Source organism: Lissotriton vulgaris, chromosome 5 (assembly GCF_964263255.1).
Source record: "Lissotriton vulgaris chromosome 5, aLisVul1.2, whole genome shotgun sequence".
Taxonomy (NCBI): Eukaryota; Metazoa; Chordata; class Amphibia; order Caudata; family Salamandridae; genus Lissotriton; species Lissotriton vulgaris.
In genome coordinates, this window is record NC_141693.1 from 68,231,239 (window position 1) to 68,253,807 (window position 22,569).

Genomic DNA, 22,569 nt, shown 5'->3' on the forward strand with positions numbered 1-22,569 from the left:
AGAAACAACCTTTATAATGCAGTCATTACATCGCACTACCTTTACATAGCATGTCATTACCACGCAGCCATTACATTGCATGCCACTACAACGCATGTCACTGGAACTCAGGCATTTCATCGCAAGTCATTACAATGCATACCATTAGAAAGCATAGTACCCTTACACTATCTGACACTTACCCTACTGTTGCACTCACTGGAGAAAGAATAGTAATGTTTACCCCTACACTATCCAACACTTCCCCTACTGTTGCACTCACTGGAGTAAGAATAGTAATGTTTACCCCTACACTATCCAACGCTTTCCCTACTGTTGCACTCACTGGAGAAAGAATAGTAATGTTTACCCCTACACTATCCAACACTTACCCTACTGTTGCACTCACTGGAGTTAGAAAAGTAATTATAACCCCTATACTATTCAAAACTTACCTTAAATGTGATATAATGGTATGCATTGTAATGGTATGCGTTGTAAAGGTAGTTTCTGAAAACCGGGAGAGTTAGATGTTGCTATATTTTAAAACTGTTTATTATTATTGGGCATTCCTTTGTATTTTGGTGTGATTTTTAAAACTGCACAGACTTAGCTCTCCTTACTCGTCTCCCGCATACTTCCCCCACAGCCGAATAGGAGCTGGGACGGGGAAAAAGACGCCGCCATATTGGGGGTAGACCCGGTTGCCGCACTAGTTGTTGGGACCTCCCGACCCCTTCCAGCAGTACTTAAATCACGCACATAATCTCGCGCTGACAGAATAAGGTGTTATCTCCTGAGGCGGAAAGCCGGGAGAATTAGCTGTTGCTATATTTTAAAACTGTTTATTATTATTTGGCATTCCTTTGCATTTTGGTGTGATTTTTAAAACTGCACAGACTTAGCTCTCCTTACTCGTCTCCCGCATACTTCCCCCACAGCAGAATAGGCGCTGGGACGGGGAAAAAGACGCCGCCATATTGGGGGTAGACCCGGTTGCCGCACTAGTTGTTCGGCCCCTCCCTCTCTTCGTATATTATGAGTACCCTACGTCTGCTGCGCCGCGGGGGCGCCGAAGTCGCGCCTAAAGCAAGCACGTCTGCGCCCGTCCGCGGCCGGCTGGGGCCAGGGGCCACGATCCCTGCACCTTTTGCTGGACAAAAGAGGTACTATAGTTCTAACCACCTTTTCGGACTGAGGCCTACAGTGGAAACTAGATTTGTACACTCCTATTATCCTTTGGACCTGCCCGCGGTTTGTCCCCACTGTAAATTTAAGCTGAATAGCACACCGCACAAGGATGAAAAGTTGGTCATTAACATGTTGCTCTTAAATTGTAGGTCCCTGCTCAAACATAGTCTTGAAATTGCACTCATGCTGGATGAATACATGCCAGATTGAGAAAGGTCTATAACTAGTATACATAACATATAAACAAATAGTGATATTAGAACCCACTATATGTAAATGATCATGGACCACTTTGTTGTACTTTTATTCAAAATTTATTATATTTATTTGATTTTATAAAGGGTATATACTTTTTGTTTAAAAATTTAGTTTTTTATATAAAAGGTAACTGATCAAAAATAATTTATCATTATAAGTGCAAAACATACATATGACAAGACAATAAATTAAACATGAAGAAGATGAATGAACATGATGTAGGCAAAGCGGTAGATACACACTATGCGCGTTTCGACTCGTTAGCCTTCATCAGGTGACCTGTCTTTGACTAAAAAACAGCTGAAGATGAGTGAAAAGCTGGTCAGCAATTATAGCTAGTTGTATATTCAATCTTGTAGCCTTAGCATAATGGTAGGGAAAGTGATTGATATATAAGCGTGTAATTCCCTTTAATATAGTTTGATCACGACGTAAAAGATATCATTGATTCTGGACGTGAATATGATGCTAGTAATAAATCTCTTCAAGTATCTGGCGTTGTGGATATAGGCTCTTAAGGATTAGGCATCTAGACACAAGACGCCGGGATCCTCTACCGACGATGAGTTGAAGAAGCCAGACGTCCGACTTCACTTTAAACCCCTAAAAAATCATCCTATCATTCCCACATGAAAATCGGTCTGGCTTTTCCTCTAGATGCCTAATCCTTAAGAGCCTATATCCACAACGCCTAGATACTTGAAGAGATTTATTACTGGCATCATATTCACGTCCAGAATCAATGATATCTTTTACGTCGTGATCAGACTATATTAAAGGGAATTACACGCTTATATATCAATCACTTTCCCTACCATTATGCTAAGGCTACAAGATTGAATATACAACTAGCTATAATTGCTGACCAGCTTTTCACTCATCTTCAGCTGTTTTTTAGTCAAAGACGGGTCACCTGATGAAGGCTAACGAGTCGAAACGCGCGTAGTGTGTATCTACCGCTTTGCCTACATCATGTTCATTCATCTTCTTCATGTTTAATTTATTGTCTTGTCATATGTATGTTTTGCACTTTCAATGATAAATTATTTTTGATCAGTTACCTTTTATATAAAAAACTCAATTTTTAAACAAAAAGTATATACCCTTTATAAAATCAAATAAATATAATAAATTTTGAATAAAAGTACAACAAAGTGGTCCATGATCATTTACATATAGTGGGTTCTAATATCACTATTTGTTTATATGTTATGTATACTAGTTATAGACCTTTCTCAAACTAGATTTTCTTTCCCTATGTATAACTAGTGGTTTTCATATATAGGGGTCCCCTATTTCCTAAAGCTACTGAATACATGCCAGATGCAGTTTTTTTTACGGAAACCTGGCTAACGCCAGATTCCAAACCTGATGTAGTACAAGCGCTACCGTTGGGTTACCAGATTATACGGAAAGATCGCGCCCATGGAAAAGGAGGGGGCTTGGCAATCATTTATAAGGATCAGTACTCATGCTGATGTACTGTTGACTCCATCGTAGACTGTGAAAGCCTGTCTTTTTGCATTGACTTCTCTCCGAATAACTTCTTTTCGTGCACTCTTATATATCGCACCCCAGGCTCTCCAAAGCAGTTCCATATGGCTCTCCCATCCATTATTGCTAATTTGGTCACTACCCCCACCAACTTTACGTTGCTGGGCGATCTTAACAACCATTTTGATATTATCTCTGATCGCACAACCGCAGAGCTGGCGGATAGCTTAGCCGCATTACAACTGGAACAACTGGTTGTATCCCCCACTCACATTAAAGGCCATCTTCTGGATCCCGTTTTTAGTAATTGTGCTGACCTTAAGGTAGGCCCCACTATTCGCCTCCCATGGACTGACCACTCGCTGATTCCTCTTACTTGGTCCATATATAAACAACCTACCTCAATCCCCACTCCGCGAAAAACCAGAAATTGGTCCAGACTTCCAGTTGAACAGTGGACCAATACTCTCATGGCCTCCAGACCTCCACTCAATGAGGAGCCCCTCTTAGCCAACAAGGAGTACAATGAGTGGATTTTGAACTCTCTTGACGCCACACTTCCCTCTTGTAAATCCACTCTAAAACGGTCACGGAAAACCGCCCCCTGGTACTCAGCGGAGCTTAGGAAAAAGAAACAACAATGCAAAAAACTAGAAAGGAGGTGGCGCCTGGAATATGCTGTCTCAGATAAAATTTTATACAGAGAGGCAATAAGAGCATATAAACAAGAGATAAAAAATACACAATCTGCCTACTTTCCAGGAAAAATGACGTCGGCTAAATCAAAACCGAAAGAAATCTATCAAATAGTAAAAAGTCTTACCAAGATCTCGCTCCCCCCTGCTTCTAATCATAACATATTGTCCCGCTGCAACGACTTAGCAGAATTTTTCTTTAAAAAAATACATCAAATCTATTTATCATTTACAGATGCCAATCCAGACCCCTCTGCTCATGAACGGTCTTTGCCTTTAGAAGATATCCATCCGTCTTCAGATACCCTGGATCAGTTCCCTCTATTAGACCCGGAGACTCTTGAACCGATAATGCGTCAAGTAAAGTCAGGCTCTCCTAGAGACCCAGCCCCTCCATGCACATTGGTTGCGGCTATTCATGCTATTCTTCCCACTATTATGAGTCTACTTAATGCCTCCCTGTCGTCTGGTATAGTTCCGCCTACCTGGAAACAAGCTATCTCTTAAAAAAACCGAACTTAGATCCTAGAAACTTTAACAACTATCGCCCTATCTCTCTGCTTCCTTGGGTGAGCAAGATCCTCGAGAAACATATTAATATACATCTAACAAAGTTTCTCGAGAGCAATCACCTGCTGGACGCCACCCAGACGGGCTTCCGCCCCAGACATGGGATGGAGACAGCTCTGCTTGCAGTAACCGAGGAAACCAGAGGGATTCTGGATCAAGGGGGATCAGTGGCAGTGGTCTACCTCGACCTGAGTGCAGCGTTTGACACGGTGAACCATAATATGCTATTGCGTCGCCTTCTTAGCTTGGGAATATCAGGGATTGCACTAATTTGGCTCAAATCTTTTCTGAGCAACAGGACCTTTCAGGTCTTTGAGGGAGATACTGTTTCCTCCAGTAAACCTTTGGGCTGCGGGGTAACGCAGGGCTCATCATTGAGCCCTACGTTATTCAACGTTTACATGAGACCACTGGCTGAGGTCGTCCGTCCATATGGCATTAAGGTCATCACATATGCGGATGATACTCAGCTAGTGCTCTCTCTCTCGCGCAGGAAAAAAGCCAGCCAGCACGGTTGGGCTTGATGAACTGCCTGGAGGAAGTAAAAAGCTGGTGACTGCATCCTGTCTCAAGCTTAACGGAGACAAAACTGAGCTGATGCTCCTTGGTCCTCCTGCCCTGCCTACTATTGACTCCCTATGGCCCCTTAGCCAGGGCACGCCACCTACACCTTAAGATAATATAACAAGTCTGGGTGTTTGGTTGGATAAGTCTTTGACTTTTAATACCCAGGCAACCAATCTATCTGCCATTTGCTTTGGTCTTCTTAGGCTTCTGAAGAATGTTTTTCCACTCTTATCTTTTGAAGCCAAACAGATAGTCATTCAGGGCCTGATCCACTCTCGATTGGACTTTAGCAATGCCCTGTACTTGGGTGCACCTGAATACACGCTGCGGAAACTGCAGCTCATTCAGAACTGTGCTGCACGTACGCTGCTTCAGCTGCCCGGCAGGACGTCAGTAAAACCTGGGCTCAGGAGCCTACATTGGCTCCCGGTGAGGAAAAGGAACACTTTTAAATCTATGTGTATCTCCCACCAAGCCTACTGGCACACGGGCCCGGTGATTAGCCACGCCTTGATAACGCCGTACCACCCTAGTAAACAACTTCGCTCAAGCCATGCCTTTTTGGCCACAGTTCCCCGAATCAGGAGAACTAGAGCAGGCGGCAGGCGGTTTTCCTATAACGCAACCAAGTTGTGGAACTCTCTTCCTCTCCAACTTGGGTCCAACCCCAATTAGTTTTCTTTTCGCAAGCAACTTAAAACTTTGCTTTTCAATATACATAATTAATTCCCTCGGATGACTTTGTTTGGTAGGTAGCACCACTTCTTCGTAGCGCTTGGACACCCCAGGGCAGCAATCGCGCTCTACAAATCCCCTTTTTATTTCATTTCATTTCAAATGCGATGTAATGGCATGCTAGGTAAAAGAGGGCATTGTAAGTGATGTTGCGATGTAAAAACTGTTGTAAAGGCATGCATTGTAACGCCATACATTCATTTTCATTACATGAGGGTTGATGTATTTTATTTTATTTTAAAACGGGGAGATTAAGTGATTTGCCCAGAATCACTGGATGTTGAGCCGACGCTGGTTTCCAACCTGGTTCTCAAGTTCCGAAGTCAGCAACTCTGGGCTGTGACATGATGATGCGGGAAGGTGGATCCCCAGTGTGAGGGTGGAAGTTTGCAAATTGAGGGCTCGCAGTGACATAGGAAAGGTTGTCTAATCTGCCAAGCTCACAAGGCTGAATTGCATACATACACGCTTCCACCTCCCCCGTCATCCCTGAGTCCAGAGGAAGGTTCCCGAATGTGCATCTAAGCTCTGCCAGAAGATATTTAAAATGTGATTATCTTTGCTTTATACTTTAGCTAACTTCAATTACATGGAGCCATTGAGAGAAAACTGAAATGTTACATTCTTGTAGTGTGGCGGGTGAAGCTTTGTGGCTACAGTTCTTCTCAGTCTCACAATTGAGAAGAAGAATTACCTGCGTGTCCAGGGAAACACTTTTCTCGCTGCTGCTCTGGAAGTTGTTAGCTTCGCTGCACGTGGGCCGGTGTTGTGTAATGTCTGGCGTCTGGTATCCCTGTAGGATCGTGTAGCCCCTGCTCTTCGGCAGACATTGGAGGTCTTGCCTGTTGGATAGCCCGAACTGGCCCACTGCAACCCTTCCCACTTCTGTAGAGCCAAAGGAGGAAGCTGCTGCTGGAAAGGCACCCATTGCTCTGCTTACTGGTACACTCGGAAAGGTTCCCAATGAAGTGCTTAACTGTTCCATTTGTTTATCCTGCCGTGACCTCTGACAAATTGCGCCTCAAAATATTAATTAAATGTAAAACAAAGGAGAAAAATAAATGGAGATCGCGAATGCTAAACAAAAGATTAGTTTAATGAAATTAACATGAGGTAAAGAGAATAACAAGCACGCTCAAAATGTTTGCCTCCATGGGGAGAATATGTAAATAAGCACAGTGAGACCTAATTAAACAAGCATTTGTAATGCAATAGGTCTCGCATTAGGAAAGTTTGAGCTATTGGTATTGTAAATGACAAATGTTATATTTATTGTTGGTTTTGAAAATAGCTAAATTAATAGCTTTGTCATTTACAATTCCAATAGTTTTAACTTTCGCAAATGTGACACCTATAACATTTGTAATGAAATATGTGTTGTATTTACCTGACTTAGATGTATTGATATTACAAATAACAATGGCTTTTAATTTTTTAAAATAATTAATACTTAAATAAAAGTTATTGTAATTTATAATCGCAATGAGCTTAAACTTTTGTAAATAACTTTTGTCAAGATTATGTTCAGTGTATTTTATTGTGACGAAAGTCCAAGAACAGAAGTGAAATATTAACATCTTTTTGTAACATTTGTAATAAAGCTTGAAACATTGAGAGAACATATTTGAACCAGTTGTTGTTGAATGGTTGCACAAGATTGATGCTGTGGTGGCGCTGAGTGATGTTGTGGTGGCGACGAGTGATGATGTGGCGTTCAGTGATGCTGTGGTAGCGCATAGAGATGTTGTTGTGCCCCTGAGTTATGCTGTGGTGGTGCTGAGTGATGCTGTGGTTATGCGATAGATAGAGTGAGTGTGATAGATAGAGGGAGGGCGATAGAGGGAGGTTGATAGATAGATAGTGGGAGTGCGATAGATAGAGAGAGAGGGCGATCGAGTGAGGGCGATAGATAGATAGAGGGAGGGCGATAGATAGAGGGAGGGAGGGTGATAGATAGAGGGAGGGCGATAGAGTGAGGGTGATAGAGGGAGGGCAACAGATAGATAGAGGGAGGGCGATAGATAGATAGATAGTGGGAGGGCGATAGATAGATAGAGGGAGGGCGATAGATAGATAGAGGGAGGGCGATAGATAGAGGGAGGCGATAGATAGATAGAGAGAGTGAGGGAGGGAGGGCGATAGAGTGAGTGAGTGCGATAGAGTGAGTGAGGGCGATAGAGTGAGTGAGGGCGATAGAGTGAGTGAGGGCGATAGAGTGAGTGAGGGCGATAGAGTGAGTGAGGGCGATAGAGTGAGTGAGGGCGATAGAGAGAGTGAGGGCGGTAGAGTGAGGGAGGTAGTGTGAGGGCGGTAGTGTGAGGGCGGTAGAGTTGTAGAGTGGGGGCGGTAGAGTTGTAGAGTGAGGGCGGTAGAGTGGGGGCGGTAGAGTGGTAGAGTGAGGGCGGTAGAGTGAGGCCGTGAGGGCCGTAGAGTGAAGGCGGTAGAGGGGTAGAGAGAGGGCGGTAGAGTGAGGGCGGTAGAGTGGTAGAGTTAGGGCGGTAGAGTGGTAGAGTGAGGGCGGTAGAGTGAGAGTGGTAGAGTGAGGGTGTGAGGGCGGTAGAGTGAAGGTGGTAGAGTGGTAGAGAGAGGGCGGTAGAGTGAGGGCGGTAGAGTGGTAGAGTGAGAGCGGTAGAGTGGTAGAGTGAGGGCGTTAGTGAGGGCCTGAGGATGGTAGCGTGGTAGAGTGAGTGCGGTAGAGTGAGGGTATGAGGGCGGTAGAGTGGTAGAGTGAGGGCGGTAGAGTGAGGGCGGTAGAGTGAGGGCGGTAGAGTGAAGGCGGTAGAGTGAGGGTGTGAGGGCGGTAGAGTGGTAGAGTGAGGGCGGTAGAGTGAGGGCGTGAGGGCGGTAGAGTGAGGGCAGAAGAGTGGTAGAGTGAGGGCGGTAGAGTGGTAGAGTTAGGGTGGTAGAGTGAGTGCGGTAGAGTGGTAGCATGAGGGCGGTAGAGTGAGGGCGGGAGAGTGGTAGAGTGAGGGCACAACTAAGAAACAGAGCTACACCTGCATGCTACATCTCAAACATATAGACACGCATGACAGCCCTGATAGACCAACACAGGGAGAGACAAACTCACACACACTGCACAAAAACCCTCACCAATAAACACACGTTTATGAGTTTACGACAATCCAAACATAGAGATGAGGTAAACTGACACACACATCAAGTAAAACAATATACCAAAAAAGAGACATGGGGATACACCCAAAAAGACAGTCATGTGGACGTACATACAGACTTGCGAGTCCTAGCTCAGACAGAAAAACGGGGATGCGCATACTGACATATTTGCAGCAACACACCACCGACTGTTACTGGAATACAACTCTAACATGCCACCAATACCTCAGACAGATAAACACTACAATAGACACATTAAAGTATACTTGCATACTCGCACAATAACGTACAAAGGTTAAGACCAGGACCACTGGAATTATGCGGCAGGGCTAAGTAAAGGATGTGGCAAGAGAAGGCAAAATCACATCAACTCACCACAACTCAAACAGACTAAGTATGAAGATAGATTGATAAGCACAAGACCTCAAACATCCATACAGTCACATATCACAGCCTAAATAATAAATAAAAACACGAACACCACACACACATCTACTGAGGTCAACCGACTAAAACACAGATACCTGAAAACAAACACTCTCGAAGATACACAATTATACATAAACGCACACACAAAAAGTTAGGCAGGGAAACATACTTATGGGCACATAATTGGACACAGACGTATGTATACACATGGAAATGCACCCACATGGGTGCCACAACAAAGACAGCTGGGTACACAGCTATCCTATTAAAATTGCTTTAGTTCCGACGTTAAAAACATGTGCCACCACAGTTTTAGACAGACTAGTCACGTTGCCAACAGCTGTAGAGCGATGTAAACACACTGTTACACAACACACACATGCACGCCGTCTAACAACGCTCTCTGTAACCTATCGTGTAGCAGGCGACCCCCACCACTCACACACGCATGCACCCTGCCCGTGAACCACCAGATTGATAAGACAATTTGCTTTTCCAAACTGCTTAGGGTTGGGCCTGTGAGAGGGCAGCTGATGCAACATGGTGCATTACAGCACCTCTCTGAGGTCAGATTATATCAAAGGTGATTACTGACTCAGGATAGTTTAACCCTGGGATTAACAGCCAGAGACAGGTGGGGGTTAGGGAGGGGCAGCGATATAAGGAGAGGTGTTTGTGTGCGTCTTAGGAAGAAAGAGGCAATACAGCAAGGTAGGGCTGACCGAGCCGATAAAAGAAATAAATAATCAAGAGCAGGGCTGCGGTGACAAGCACAGTATCAGGCCAGGCAAAGGGGGGCCAGTCAGGTTTCACGCGCCTTGGAGGGGCACCAAGCTTTTTACAATCCATAATGCGTTCACCTCAAAGGGGCGATATTTACTGTAACCTTTGGAGAGCGACGTCGCCCCTCCTACCTCAGTGTGATCGACTACACACAAACACCTTTTTTATGGGGTGTGTTCTCATATAAATCCCAGTGAAAGGCAAGAGAACAGAGGGGAAATATGATAGGAGAAAGGAGTCAGGGAAGAGAGAGGGCAAGGAGAGAGGGAGGGACATATTGGAAAGAAGAGGAGCAAGACAGGGGACGAAGTAAGGGTGGTGAGGCGTAGGAGGGAGAATGAGAGAATGAATGAAGTGTGTGGGTATAGAGAAAAGAGGGGAATACGAAAGAATGTATGGATGGAATAGGGGCGGCCGGTGGGGGGAGAGATGGGGCAGTGCAAAGGAGAGAATATTAGAAGGGGACAAGGGATTGGGGGTGGGAGAAAAATGCGGCAATACGAATGTTAACTTTTTCCATCCAGCGCCTCAAACTGCAGTGTTCTTCCCTTTAAGTGAATCAGAAAAACAGGGGGTAAGGAGAGAACACATGAAACTACCAGACATAAGGAGGCAGAAGCTAGAAGGGGGGAGAGGCTATGGGTGGAAAACGAGGGCGGAAAGGCGGGCGGGGTGTGCGAATTGTCGAGCGAAAGTCGAAGAGTGGGTGAAAAGGACGGGGGTGCGAAGGGAAGTTGCGCGGAGAAAGGAGGGAAGCGGAGACGGGGAGAAAGAGAGAAGAAAGCTGAGCAGGGAGGGTTTAGGAAAACAGAGTGGAAGAGTGGGGAGAAAAGGACGAGTGCTGGTAGGGGGGCAGGGCAACCATGCCAGCATTCAGATTCATGAGCAGATGGTCCTGTTCATGACCTGCAGAGCGCGTGAAGTGGCTGATGTTCTTGTTTTGTCTTGCTTTGTGGGAGGGGTAGAGGAGGGGGAGCAAATTCCTGTGCACGCGCCTGGCTCACATGAACTGTACACGATCCACATCTGGATAGACTTTTCGGAACGCTTACTATAAATCTCGCCTATCATCCCTACGGGATGGAATAGGCAAGACCTAAAAACTGCACAAAAGCAGATTAAAACATGACTTGGGCCTTGTAACATAGATAAGGGAAACACAAGAGAGGAAAAATAGGAAATAGTATGCTACAGCCAAAAGAAACAGAGGAAAAGTAAGTGGCAAGCACACCAACTAATCAAAAGCAAAGGCAGGATGTAAGCCCCTTTAAAAATTTATAATAAATACTATACATTTTATAAGCACAGCAGAAGTGCTGTGCAGGCGAAACCTAACTAAGCGGAAAACGGGAAAAGATACATTTGCATAAAGATATTTATTAGTATTACTAGCTGCCCTTCCCGACGTTGTCCGGGTATGAATTGCTGCCGGCCAGTAGTATATTGTTTTGTAGGATTTCGTTTTGATAGCATTTCTTATCTGTGACAGGCCTGTGAAACGCTCCGATTCGCAGTGCACTGCTGATGCACTTAAGAGTGCGCGTTCAGTAGTGTGTGAACTCGAGTTTCCCTACTTTATTTTTCCTTGCAATATTATATAGCACAAACTCGACAACATGACATGAGCACAATTTACATTACAGAAGAACACATTCATTTGTGGTAGGCACGGGGAGACAAAGCGATTTGCCTGGAATCACAGGATGTTGAGCTGATGCCGAGATTCGAACGTAGCTCCCCAGCTCTAAAGGTCACAATTCTAGAACTTGTGGCGGGAGGTGTGTCTAAAAGTGTATGTCGGTGCTGGCCATCAATGAGAGAGACCTGTGCATTTTTTTAATCGGTGGTGAAAAAATATGAGCATGTTGCTGGAGATGTGGGCCGCCGTGCCACCAATGTACTTACCGGGGGAGGGTAAACACCCATTACTGCACAACTTTCTTTCCGCATACCATCATTCCGCACACTTTCATTACGAAAGTACCATGACTCCGCAATGCCATTATAACGCATGGCATTACATTTTATATGCTTTACCACGCATACATTTACAATGAAATTCGTTATAAATGAATGAATGGTAAAAGCATGTTTTTTTTTAATGTTTGGATAAGGTAAGTATGGGTATAGGGGTATATGTTTTGGGGTACTGAGGTATATGTTTTGGGGTGTTTGGGTATTTTAAGGGTTCAGATATAGTTTTGGGTATGGGGTACAGGGGTAGTTTTAGGGTTTAGGGATAGGTATGGGTTTTGGGGTACAGGGCTATTTTTAGGGTTCAGGGCTATTTTTAGGGTTCAGGGCTAGGTTTGGGTTTTGGGGTATAGGGGCATTTTTAGTGTTCAGGGCTATTTTTAGGGTTCAGGGCTAGGTTTGGGGTTTGGGGTACAAGGGTATTTTAAGGGTTCAGGGCTAGGTTTGGGTTCTGGGGTACAGGGGTATTTTTAGGGTTAGGTTTGGGTTTTGGGGTACAGGGGTATTTTTAGGGTCCAGGGCTAGGTTTGGGTTTTGGGGTACAGGGGTATTTTAGGGTTCAGGGGTAGGTTTGGGTTTTGGGGTACAGGGTTATTTTGAGGGTTCAGGGCTAGGTTTGGGTTTTGGGGTACAGTGGTATTTTTAGGGTTCATGGATAGGTTTGGGTTTTGAGGTACAGGGGTATTTATAGGGTTCAAGGCTACGTTTGGGTTTTGGGGTACAGGGGTATTTTTAGGGTTTAGGGATAGGTTTGGGTTTTGGGGTACAGGGTATATTTATAGGGTTAAGATGGGTTGGTGTTTAAGGGTGTTGGGGTATTTTAAGGAGTAAGGGTGGGTTATGATTATGGGGTGCAGGGGTATTTAAAGGGAGCAGGGTGGTAGCACACGATATGAGACATGGCATGAAGGACGGAACGTAACACACGCCTCCAGCACACGCCCACAGCACAACGCAGTGCTGCAACTGCCCTTTCCAACGCTGTATTGGGTGTTGTGATTGGTGCTGTGGTTCCTGAGATTACCCGCCTCAAAGGTTTGGGCTCTCTTTATTATATTAGTATAGATAGATTTTTTTTTTTTAAGATGTTTTATATAGCGCTTGCCTGACCCGTTATGATGTAGAGAATCACAAAATACAGAGAGGTGTAGGTCAATTAGCTGCAAGTTCCGTAATGCGGCTTGTGGGCATAGAGTCGCATCTGTGAGAGGAGACTGTTTCCCCACTCTGGCTGCTTGTATCGATTCCCTAGGGCGCGGTCGAGGAACAGGCCTTTGAGCTGGCTTTTGAATTTTGGAAAAGAGGTAATAGTTCTGATGTGGGGAGGAATGGAGAACCAGATTTTGGGTGCGCTCTCGGCAAAGGATCTAGCCGCAGTTTTTTGTTTCCGAGTTTTCAACGGGATGAGTAGAAGAGAGTTCGAGCTTCTGAGGTTCCTTGTCTGATCGACTTTTTTGAGTTTGGCCGCTAAATATTCGGGTTTGCCGGTGTGCAATGCTTTGTGTGTGAGGCAACGATTCAGAAAAGGGGGTGGTGATGAACAGAGTGTCTGAATTAAGCAGACCACTCTTACCCAGTCCAAAGATCAGGGCTTGATCCATCACCGTTATTTATCTCACTGCACCATCCCAGCTCAGAACCTGGCTATATGCAAATCAGTCTGTCCCTGGCCCAGTGCATCATGGGAACAGGGCAGACTAAACTACCAAGCCAATTCTTCACCAGAAAGGAGACAAGCTACCGGGGACCGGTTTCTGGCATTTCAGCCGTCTTCGGCCCAGCTTGCTTGAATCCTGATGGTGCAGTGAGAAAGGGACTCATGTCTGAGTATACCCTGCCACACCTATAGTGGCCAAAAACGATTCAGAAAAGGGGGTGGTGATGAACAGCCCTGATCTCTTGACTGGGTGAGAGTATTCTGCTTAATTCAGAAACTCTGTCCATCACCACCCCTTGTTGTTAAATATTTTGTCCACCCTAAGCGTGAAAGGGTATACTCAGATGTGAGTCCCTTGCTCATTGCACCATCAGGATTCAAGCAAGCCGGGCCGACGACGGCTGAAATGCCAGAAACCGGTCCCCGGTAGCTTGTTTCCTTCCCAGTGTAAGAATTGGCTTGGTAGTTTGGTTTGCCCTGTTCCCATCATGCACTGGGACAGGAACAGACTAATTTGCATATAGCCAGGTTCTGAGCTGGGATGGTGCAGTGAGCTAAAAAACGGTGTTGGATCTAGCCCTGATCTCTTGACTGGGTGAGAGTATTCTGCTTAATTCAGAAACTCTGTCCATCACCACCCCTTGTTGTTAAATATTGTGTGTGAGGCAGGCTTTTCTGAAGCTAGCCCGCATTTATACTCGGAGCCATTTAAGTTCTCTGAGTGCCGGAGAAATGTGATAACATTTCTTGATTCGGGTGACCATTCTGGCTGCCGCGTTGAGCTTTGTTTTGAGGGGGCAAGATGTGATTTTGGTATTCCAGCGAGGACTGCATTTCCATAGTCCAGTCTTGACAACACCAGTGCTTGGGTGGCCTGTTTGAAATTATTGGATGGGATGAAAGGTTTTATTTTGTATAGTAGTTTTAGGTTGAGGAAGGCGCTCTTGGTTGAGTTCTTGATGTGTGAGGTCATGTTCAATTTCGGGTCTAGCGTGATACCTAGAGATTTGACAGTCGGCCAGGGCAAGGTTCCCATTGAGCGCATCAATGGTTTTTAGCCATTCAGCAATTTGGGCGTTCTCCTCTTTGTTCGAGATGAGGAGAACTTCGGTTTTATCCGGATTTAGTTTGAAGTTGTTGCTAGACAGCCAATGTTGGACGTCTCTCAGTATGTTGTTGTCTTTTGAATGTCCTTGATGGAGGAGGATTCCAGATATATCTGCGTATCATCAGCATTAAGATGGAAGTGGATTTTGGCTTTTTTTTTAGAAGTTTGGTGAGGGGTTCCATGTAGATGTTGAAAAGTTGTGGGAAGAGCACTGAACCCTGCGGGACTCCCTTGTTGACTGGATGCAGATCGGATGTAAAGTTTTCAATTTTGATTCATTGGGTGCGGTTGTGTAGGAAGGATGAGGACCATTTGAGGACCACCTTTCCAAGACTTGCTCGTTCTTGGAGAGCCGTAATGAGAAGTTTGTGGTCTACCATGTCAAAAGCAGCTGATAGGTCTAGGAGGATGAGGAGGCAGCAATGGTCTGAGTCTAGTAATTTATGGATATCGTCGATGATGTTGAGGATCGCGGTTTCAGTGCTACATCCTTTTCTAAAGCCAGACTGATGGGAGTCAAGGAGGTCTATGTTGTCCAGGTGTTGGGTTAGTTGTTGGAGTAAGCATCTTTCTAAGGTTTTGGACAGAAGAGGAAGGTTAGAGACGGGTCTGAAGTTGTTCAAATCCTTTGTCAAGGCCGGGTTTTTTCAGCAGTGGCGTGACTTGCCCTACTTTAAGGCAATCTGGTACTGCTCCGTTTCTCAAGGAGCTGTTTATGATCATGCACCAGTGCGGTGCTAGGGAGAGTTTCAGTTTTTGGTCAATTGGGAGGTTAAAGAGTCCAGGGCGTGAGAAGAGGGCATGGAGGTGGAGATAAGTTTGACTATCTCAGCTTCTTGTATGGGGTGGAATGTTAGCCAGGATTTGATAGGTGGTGTAGGGGCCTTATCAAGCGGCAGCACCATGTTGCTCTTTGTGTGTGGGGGGGTGCTGTTGGTGTCCAGTGAAAGTTCGATCTTGGTGATCTTGTCATTAAGGAAGTTGGCAAAGTTGTTGCAGAGTTCTTTGGACGCCAGTATTGAGGACGTTTCAGGCTTGGAGGTTTGTTGCCTGATAATGTTGTAGAGCTCCTTAGGTCTATTTTTTGCATTGTCCAGCGCAGAGCGACAAAACGTGGATTTTTTGATCTTGATATGATTGTTGTATTTCCTGCGGGCTGTTCTGAGTTGATCGCGGAGGGTAATCGAAGGATTATTTCTCCAGCGTCTTTCTGTGGCTCTTAGTAGTCTCCCTTCGGAGTTGGTGTTGGTGTTGAACTACGATCTGGATGGAGTGGCTCGCTTTTTTTTTAGTTTCAAGGGGGCTAGTTGGTCAAGCATGGTCCTCATGTTTGCATTATAGAGCGAGGTGAGTTCGGTTGTGGTGAGATGGTCGTTGGCGCTAGGTAGGAGCACGCTAATCATTTCTTCAAGGGCGGCGTGGGCGATCTGGGTGAGGTTTCTGGCCCATTTGGGGGGGTCTTGTACGGGTGGCTGCGAGAGCAGTATTTGGTTGAAATGGAATAGAATCATGTGATGGTCCGACCAGTCCACGGGGAGTGTGTGGTCAATGGTAATTGCATCATGTTGAGCGATAATGGCATCCAGGGTTGCTCCTTTATTGTGCGTTTCTTCTGAGCAGTGCTGAGATCGGTTATTGTCCCTGAGAAGGTTGGATAGCGTTTGAATTACTGGGTTATTCACTTCATTCCTTCGGAGGTTTAGGTTACCAAGAATTATGTTGTTAGCGTTCCCGAGTGCGCAATGCGCAATCAGGTCGGACAGGTGCTCCCCGAGTGCTGCGGTGTTGCCTGGGGGGTGATAAAGAAGGTGGCAGAGGAATGAACCATTGTCCTTAGTCTTGATATTGGCAGTAAGACATTCAAATGAATTGTATTTGCAAGAGTCCAATTCCCTGATGGCGATGTTGTCTCTGTGTATGATAGCTACACCTCCCCCTCATTGGTCTTTTCTATCTGTGTTGATAATGGAGAAACCTGGTGGCACAAGCATGTCTAAGCATGGAGTGGAGAGGTTGTTAAGCCATGTCTCCGTGATGAACGCAATATCTATGTCCGGCGTAAGGATGGCTTCCGCTAGTTCAGTCGCATGCCTAGAGGCTGATCTGCAGTTGGTGGAGACCTTCTTTTCGTCGTGGATCTTACCAGGGGGGCCCTAGACAAGGTGGTGAGGAAGGAAGGGAGGGAGTCTAGGGGGTTTATGGAGGAGGATGTATCTTCTGAAACCCCGGATCACATAGATCTTGGATTTGGGGGAGTCTGTAGGGGGGTAGTCATAGGTTGCGGCTAGATCAGTCGCTTCTTCAGGGGACATTAAGGCTTTGCATCTCGAGTGTCTTAGCGTTGGGAGCTTGGTGTCAGTATTTAAGAGTTTCTGCAACGTAGGCATGAGGGCTTTGGTCTCTCTGGTGTTCTGTGAAGGGAGCTCACTGTCCTTTCTAGCGTGTCTCTGTGGTCGAGTCACTGGGGTCGCTAGGGACCAGGCAGGGTGCTTTAGATGATTGGAGTAGGTCAGTAGGGGCGCCCTGGGAGGGTATTGGCTTGGTGGGGCTTTTGGGCCTTGTCTAGATCTACCAGGTTTTATAGTGATGTGAGCCGCTGCGTCGTGTTACCGTGGGCGGGGGCAGTGGGGAGATGGGTAAGGTCGTCTAGAGTGGTGGAGGTCGTGGCTAAGTTAAGAAGTCTATTGCTGCTTGTCTGAACCAAGTTGTCTCTGTTAGGGACCCTGGTCCTGGCTGGGTACTGATGTCTAATGCTCTTAGTGTGGGCTGTGCTGTCTCTGTTGGGGACTATGGGCAAGGGGAGAATTGGGTCATGTTGTGGTTTCGTCCTCCTTAGGTCTGCGGGTATGTGAGTGTAGGAGAAGGTCGAAGTCGGCAGGGCCGGGTCAAGGAGTTGGTGTGGGGAGGTCGGGTGAGGAAGATGGGTTGGGCAATCCTCTGTGAGTTGTAGATCGCCAATTCTGTAGGCAAAGGGGTGGGAGGAGGCCTGGGGGTTGGGAGGTGGTGGCGTTGGGCATGGTGATGAATGTATGTTTCTCCTGTCGGGCCAGGCTGACCGGGGGTGGGTGCTAGTTCAAAGAGGATCGAAGCACGTGGAGGTGGGCGATAAGGAGGGCGGGGAAAAGGGAGTTAAAGGCCTCAAGGTTCTCATTGTTTGCCTGAATCAGGACTGTGCCGTTCGTGTAGATGGTCACAGACGTGTTCCCACCCCTCACCAGGTGGTTGGGGAACAAGGTCGTCAGTTTGGAGCAGTGCGAGGTTGTCGTGGTTTTTGAGATGCAAAGTTGTGTTCTGAGTGTGGCGTTCCAGTTGTCAGGACTTTCAGTGTGGAATATGAAATCCATCTTAGTCTGAACTTTGGAGGAGCAATGGTATGTGTCCGCGATTAGTGTTTCTGGTAGCTGTCTAATCAGTCTATGTTTGAAGTTTCTTGCTTTAGTGTATAGGTTGGAGGGAAAGATGATCGCGAAGGAGTTTGCGCCATGAGATTTCAGGTAGGTCGACATGGGGCGGTTGGAGTAAGTCAATATGTCCGGTGTCATCATTGGGTTTCTTAGAAAGGGTGACCGTGAAACTAAGGAGGGGTCCTGGACGTTCTGCGGTGCTTGAGCGATTCAGATAGGGGAGGAAAGTATCCCAGAGTAGAGGAGAGCTACATAACTCTTTGGTTTTTCGAGGTGTGCGAAGCTTGATTTCCCGAAGTAGCTTATTTGTTGCTTGTAGGCCTGTGTCTGTGGTTCCTGGACTCCTCAGGGTCAGCTGCCAGGTCAACTTTCAGAGTGTCCTAACAGCGATCGGGGGCGGACACTGGGGCCGATGGTGTGATGCACAGGATATCCTTGTACATTCAGTGATGAGGGGCGGCCGTCTTGGGTCAGCTCTGTGGGCAGGAAGCTGAAGAAAGGGCTGGTCTCAGAGAGACATGTACTTCATCCCTTTCAGGCTGCGACTAGCAGGTCGGGATGTTGGTGTTGCTGCCGTACGTTAGTATTGGCTGTGTTGGAGGAAAGGCAGTTTTGCAGTATCCCTGTGTGATTAGAGCCGGGGGCGGCCATATTGAGGTCAGGCGCGGTAAGTGGGAGCTGAGGGGGGTGTTAGGGTCAGTAAGGCAAGTACCACAACTCTTCTCGGCTGCAGCTCGCGGGCTAAGATGCGAGCGATATGAGGGTGATTAACGTACCAGCAAATGTAGGTGGGCAGCTTCGTAGTCACGACTCCTTTTGAAATCAGTCCCAGGGGGCGGCCTTCATTAGGTCAGACATCGGGGGTTCCATAGCCAGGCTCGTAAATTAGGCCTGATTCACTGCCAGCTGTATATGACCTTTGTGTGCTAGCGATGGATTCATAACATACCGACAAGTGCTGCTGAAATTGCCCTATGTGTGCTAGTGACGGATTCTTAATATACCGACCAGTGCTGCTGAGACTGCCCTTTGTGTGCTAGCGATGGATTCATAACATACCGACAGTGCTGCTGAGATTGCCCTATGTGTGCTAGTAATGGATTAATAATATAATGACAAGTGCTGCTGAGACTGCCCTAAGTGTGCTACTGATGGATTCATAATAAAATGACACGTGCTGCTGAGACCGCTCTATGTGTGCTAGTGATGGATTCATAATATACTGACAAGTGCTGCCGAGACTGCCCTATGTGTGCTAGTGATGGATTCATAATATACCGACCAGTGCAACTGAGACTGCCCTTTGTGTGCTAGTGATGGATTCATAATATACTGACCAGTGCTGCTGAGACTGCCCTTTGTGTGCTAGTGATGGATTCATAATACACTGACCAGTGCTGCTGAGACTGCCCTTTGTGTGCTAGCTTGACCGGCCGAGATTCGCCGGCCGGACGGACGCAGGTTAAGAGGCCCCTTCAGATCGTGATAAAGGACACTCCTTGATCACGCAGGTCCTACTAAAAGCAGCCCGGTGACGACTATCTACAACGACTGTGGGGCGGAGAACAACACAGGAACTTTTCCTGGTTCCAGATCCTGACCCCACAGGTTGTATCGATTTAACCGTGCAGCCCACTATGGGCTCCACTTCAAGTTTATGAGCACTTCCTTTGGTCCTGATGAATTGCCTTGATGGCACGAAACATGTCGACCAGATCACTTGTTGAGGGTTGAATGGGCTTCCCACACATAGGTTGGCTGAAATCCTATACCCCTCTTAGTTTTAATAAAGTAGGTAGCTACAGGAATAAAATACCCAGAGTAGACTACACTAACTTTTTTTAGAATCACCACATGTCACGCTCACTACTCCACGATTAGGGCCCCTCACACCCACTCAAACATCGGCTTCGGAATAAAAGATCTCCGACAAAAGTGCAGCACTAAGTGCCGCCCGTCAGGCATTGCAGTGCCGGCTTGACGCAGGAGCAGGAAGCCAATGATGACACGAAGCGACCGGTTGGGAATGCGACAGTAGTCATAGAACCAACCTGTTGTGTGAGGTTTCCCTAAATTCCGAAAAGGGACAATCGCCCCTGACTTTCAGATACAACCCCCCTGTTAGAGAGAGGCAGCTAGTCCACTCTCCCTAACACAATTATCACCCCTAGGGGAACTTTGTGCAAACAGTTGGGTAATAGTTCGTAGGGACATGCACACTGGACCCCTCTAAATATTGTCCCCTCATTGTCCCCCTTTGTTGCTAATTCATAATATAATGACAAGTGCTGCTGAGACTGCCCGTTGTGTGCTAGTGATGGATTCATAATATATTGACAAGTGCTGCTGAGATTGCCCTATGTGTGCTAGTGATGGATTCATAATATACTGACCAGTGCTGCTGAGACTGCTCTTTTTGTGCTAGCGATGGATTCATAACACACCGACAGTGCTGCTGAGATTGCCCTATGTGTGCTAGTAATGGATTAATAATATAATGACAAGTGCTGCTGAGACTGCCCTAAGTGTGCTACTGATGGATTCATAATAAAATGACACGTGCTGCTGAGACCGCTCTATGTGTGCTAGTGATGGATTCATAATATACTGACAAGTGCTGCCGAGACTGCCCTATGTGTGCTAGTGATGGATTCATAATATACCGACCAGTGCAACTGAGACTGCCCTTTGTGTGCTAGTGATGGATTCATAATATACTGACCAGTGCTGCTGAGACTGCCCTTTGTGTGCTAGTGATGGATTCATAATATACTGACCAGTGCTGCTGAGACTGCCCTTTGTGTGCTAGTAATGGATTAATAATATAATGACAAGTGCTGCTGAGACTGCCCTTTGTGTGCTAGTGATGGATTCATAACATACCGACAAGTGCTGCTGAGATTGCCCTATGTGTGCTAGTGATGGATTCATCATATACTGACCAGTGATGCTAAGACTGCCCTTTGTGTGCTAGCGATGGATTCATAACATACCGACAAGAACTGCTTAGACTGCCCTATGTGTGCTAGTGATGGATTCATAATATACCGACCAGTGCTGCTGAGACTGCCCTTTGTGTGCTAGTGATGGATTCATAACATACCGACACGTGCTGCTGAGATTGCCCTATGTGTGCTAGTAATGGATTCATAATATAATGGCAAGGGGTGTTGAGACTGCTCTGTGTGTGTGCTAGTGATGGAATCATAATATACCTGCAAGTGCTGCTGAGAATGCCCTATGTGTGCTAGTGACGGATTCATAATATACAGACAAGTGCTGCTGAGAATGCTCTAGGTGTGCTAGTGATGGTTTCATAATATGACCAGTGATCCTGAGACTGCCCTATGTGTGCTAGTGATGTATTCATAATATACCGACAAGTGCTGCTGAGAATGCCCTATGTGTGTTAGTGATGGATTCATAATACACCTGCAAATGCTGCTGAGAATGCCCTATGCGTGCTAGTGATGGATTCATAACAATCTGACAAGTGCTGCTGAGACTGCCCTTTGTGTGCTAGTGATGGATTCATAACATACCGACACGTGCTGCTGAGATTGCCCTATGTGTGCTAGTAATGGATTCATAATATAATGGCAAGGGGTGTTGAGACTGCTCTGTGTGTGTGCTAGTGATGGAATCATAATATACCTGCAAGTGCTGCTGAGAATGCCCTATGTGTGCTAGTGATGGATTCATAATATAATGACAAGTGCTGCTGAGACTGCTCCGTGTGTGCTAGTGATGGATTCATAATATACTGACCACTGCTGCTGAGACCGCTCTATGTGTGCTAGTGATGGATTCATCATATACTGACCAGTGCTGCTGAGACTGCCCTATGTGTGATAGTGCAGAAGGCGTGCACGAGAGGCAGAGTTAGGAACTGAAGAGAGGTCAGAGATTGCACATGGGGATCATGTGGATGTACGAAAGGCAGTTAGGAGCACAAGAGACGTCAGAGTTGGGTACACAGTCCGTTAGAGTCAATGATATCTCACTTGGAGGTCTAGTTTTGCCACAGTCCCAGGGGCATCCAATTGACGTCATTAACCACTGGTGTCCTGGGGTCCGCATACTATTGTTACCCCAAGCGCACCGCCTGACGCACTTCACTCTGAAGGCAGCGGTGGCCGAGCAAGGCTCCCTCCCAGAGGTGATGCAAGCCCGAAGCTCTCAGCTCAGTAATGTACACAATAACAGATAGAGATGACATGTAAATGTAAAGGTACAGAAATGTACAGAATAGTGATGGTGTGGTGTGGCTCGCTGGTTAGAGGCGGCAGACCCGGGAGCAGAGGACGGCCCGAGACCAGGGTTCAATTCCCGACGTGGCAGGGTCTTGGACCAGGGTCAGCGGACTCGATAATTCTCGCCTCGGTGCCTACTCTAACTAGGGTTCACACTCGGCAACACAACAACAAATAATATCTGGGGGTCAAAGAGTAGGTCAGTAAGTCAAGCAAGAAGGACCACTATACCAAATGCATGCAAAACAGTATCAGTGAGAAACAATAGTTAGTGAGCGGTCAAGTCAAGGCTCAAGAGTATATGGAGAAAAATATATTGTTCCCATCAGAAGCCACACTGTACCGCCCTTGTTGT

At 46.3% G+C, this 22,569-nt stretch overlaps 1 protein-coding gene across 5 annotated transcripts in view; it reads left to right on the forward strand.

The window, feature by feature from the left end:
• The window catches only part of LOC147710198 (E3 ubiquitin-protein ligase TRIM39-like), a 257,855-nt gene that overhangs the window by 87,452 nt on the left and 147,834 nt on the right, over positions 1 to 22,569 (forward strand). The window contains exons 4-5 of one of the 5 annotated variants that reach the window (XM_086920882.1): positions 4,726 to 4,739; positions 17,800 to 17,815. The exons of 3 other annotated variants lie outside the window; for them this stretch is intronic. In XM_086920882.1, the coding sequence (XP_086777008.1) occupies positions 4,726 to 4,739; positions 17,800 to 17,815 (30 nt within the window). Of the gene's footprint in view, positions 1 to 4,725; positions 4,740 to 13,354; positions 13,369 to 17,799; positions 17,816 to 22,569 lie in introns of all 5 variants that reach the window. One more of the 5 variants, XM_086920880.1, reaches the window with a different exon arrangement.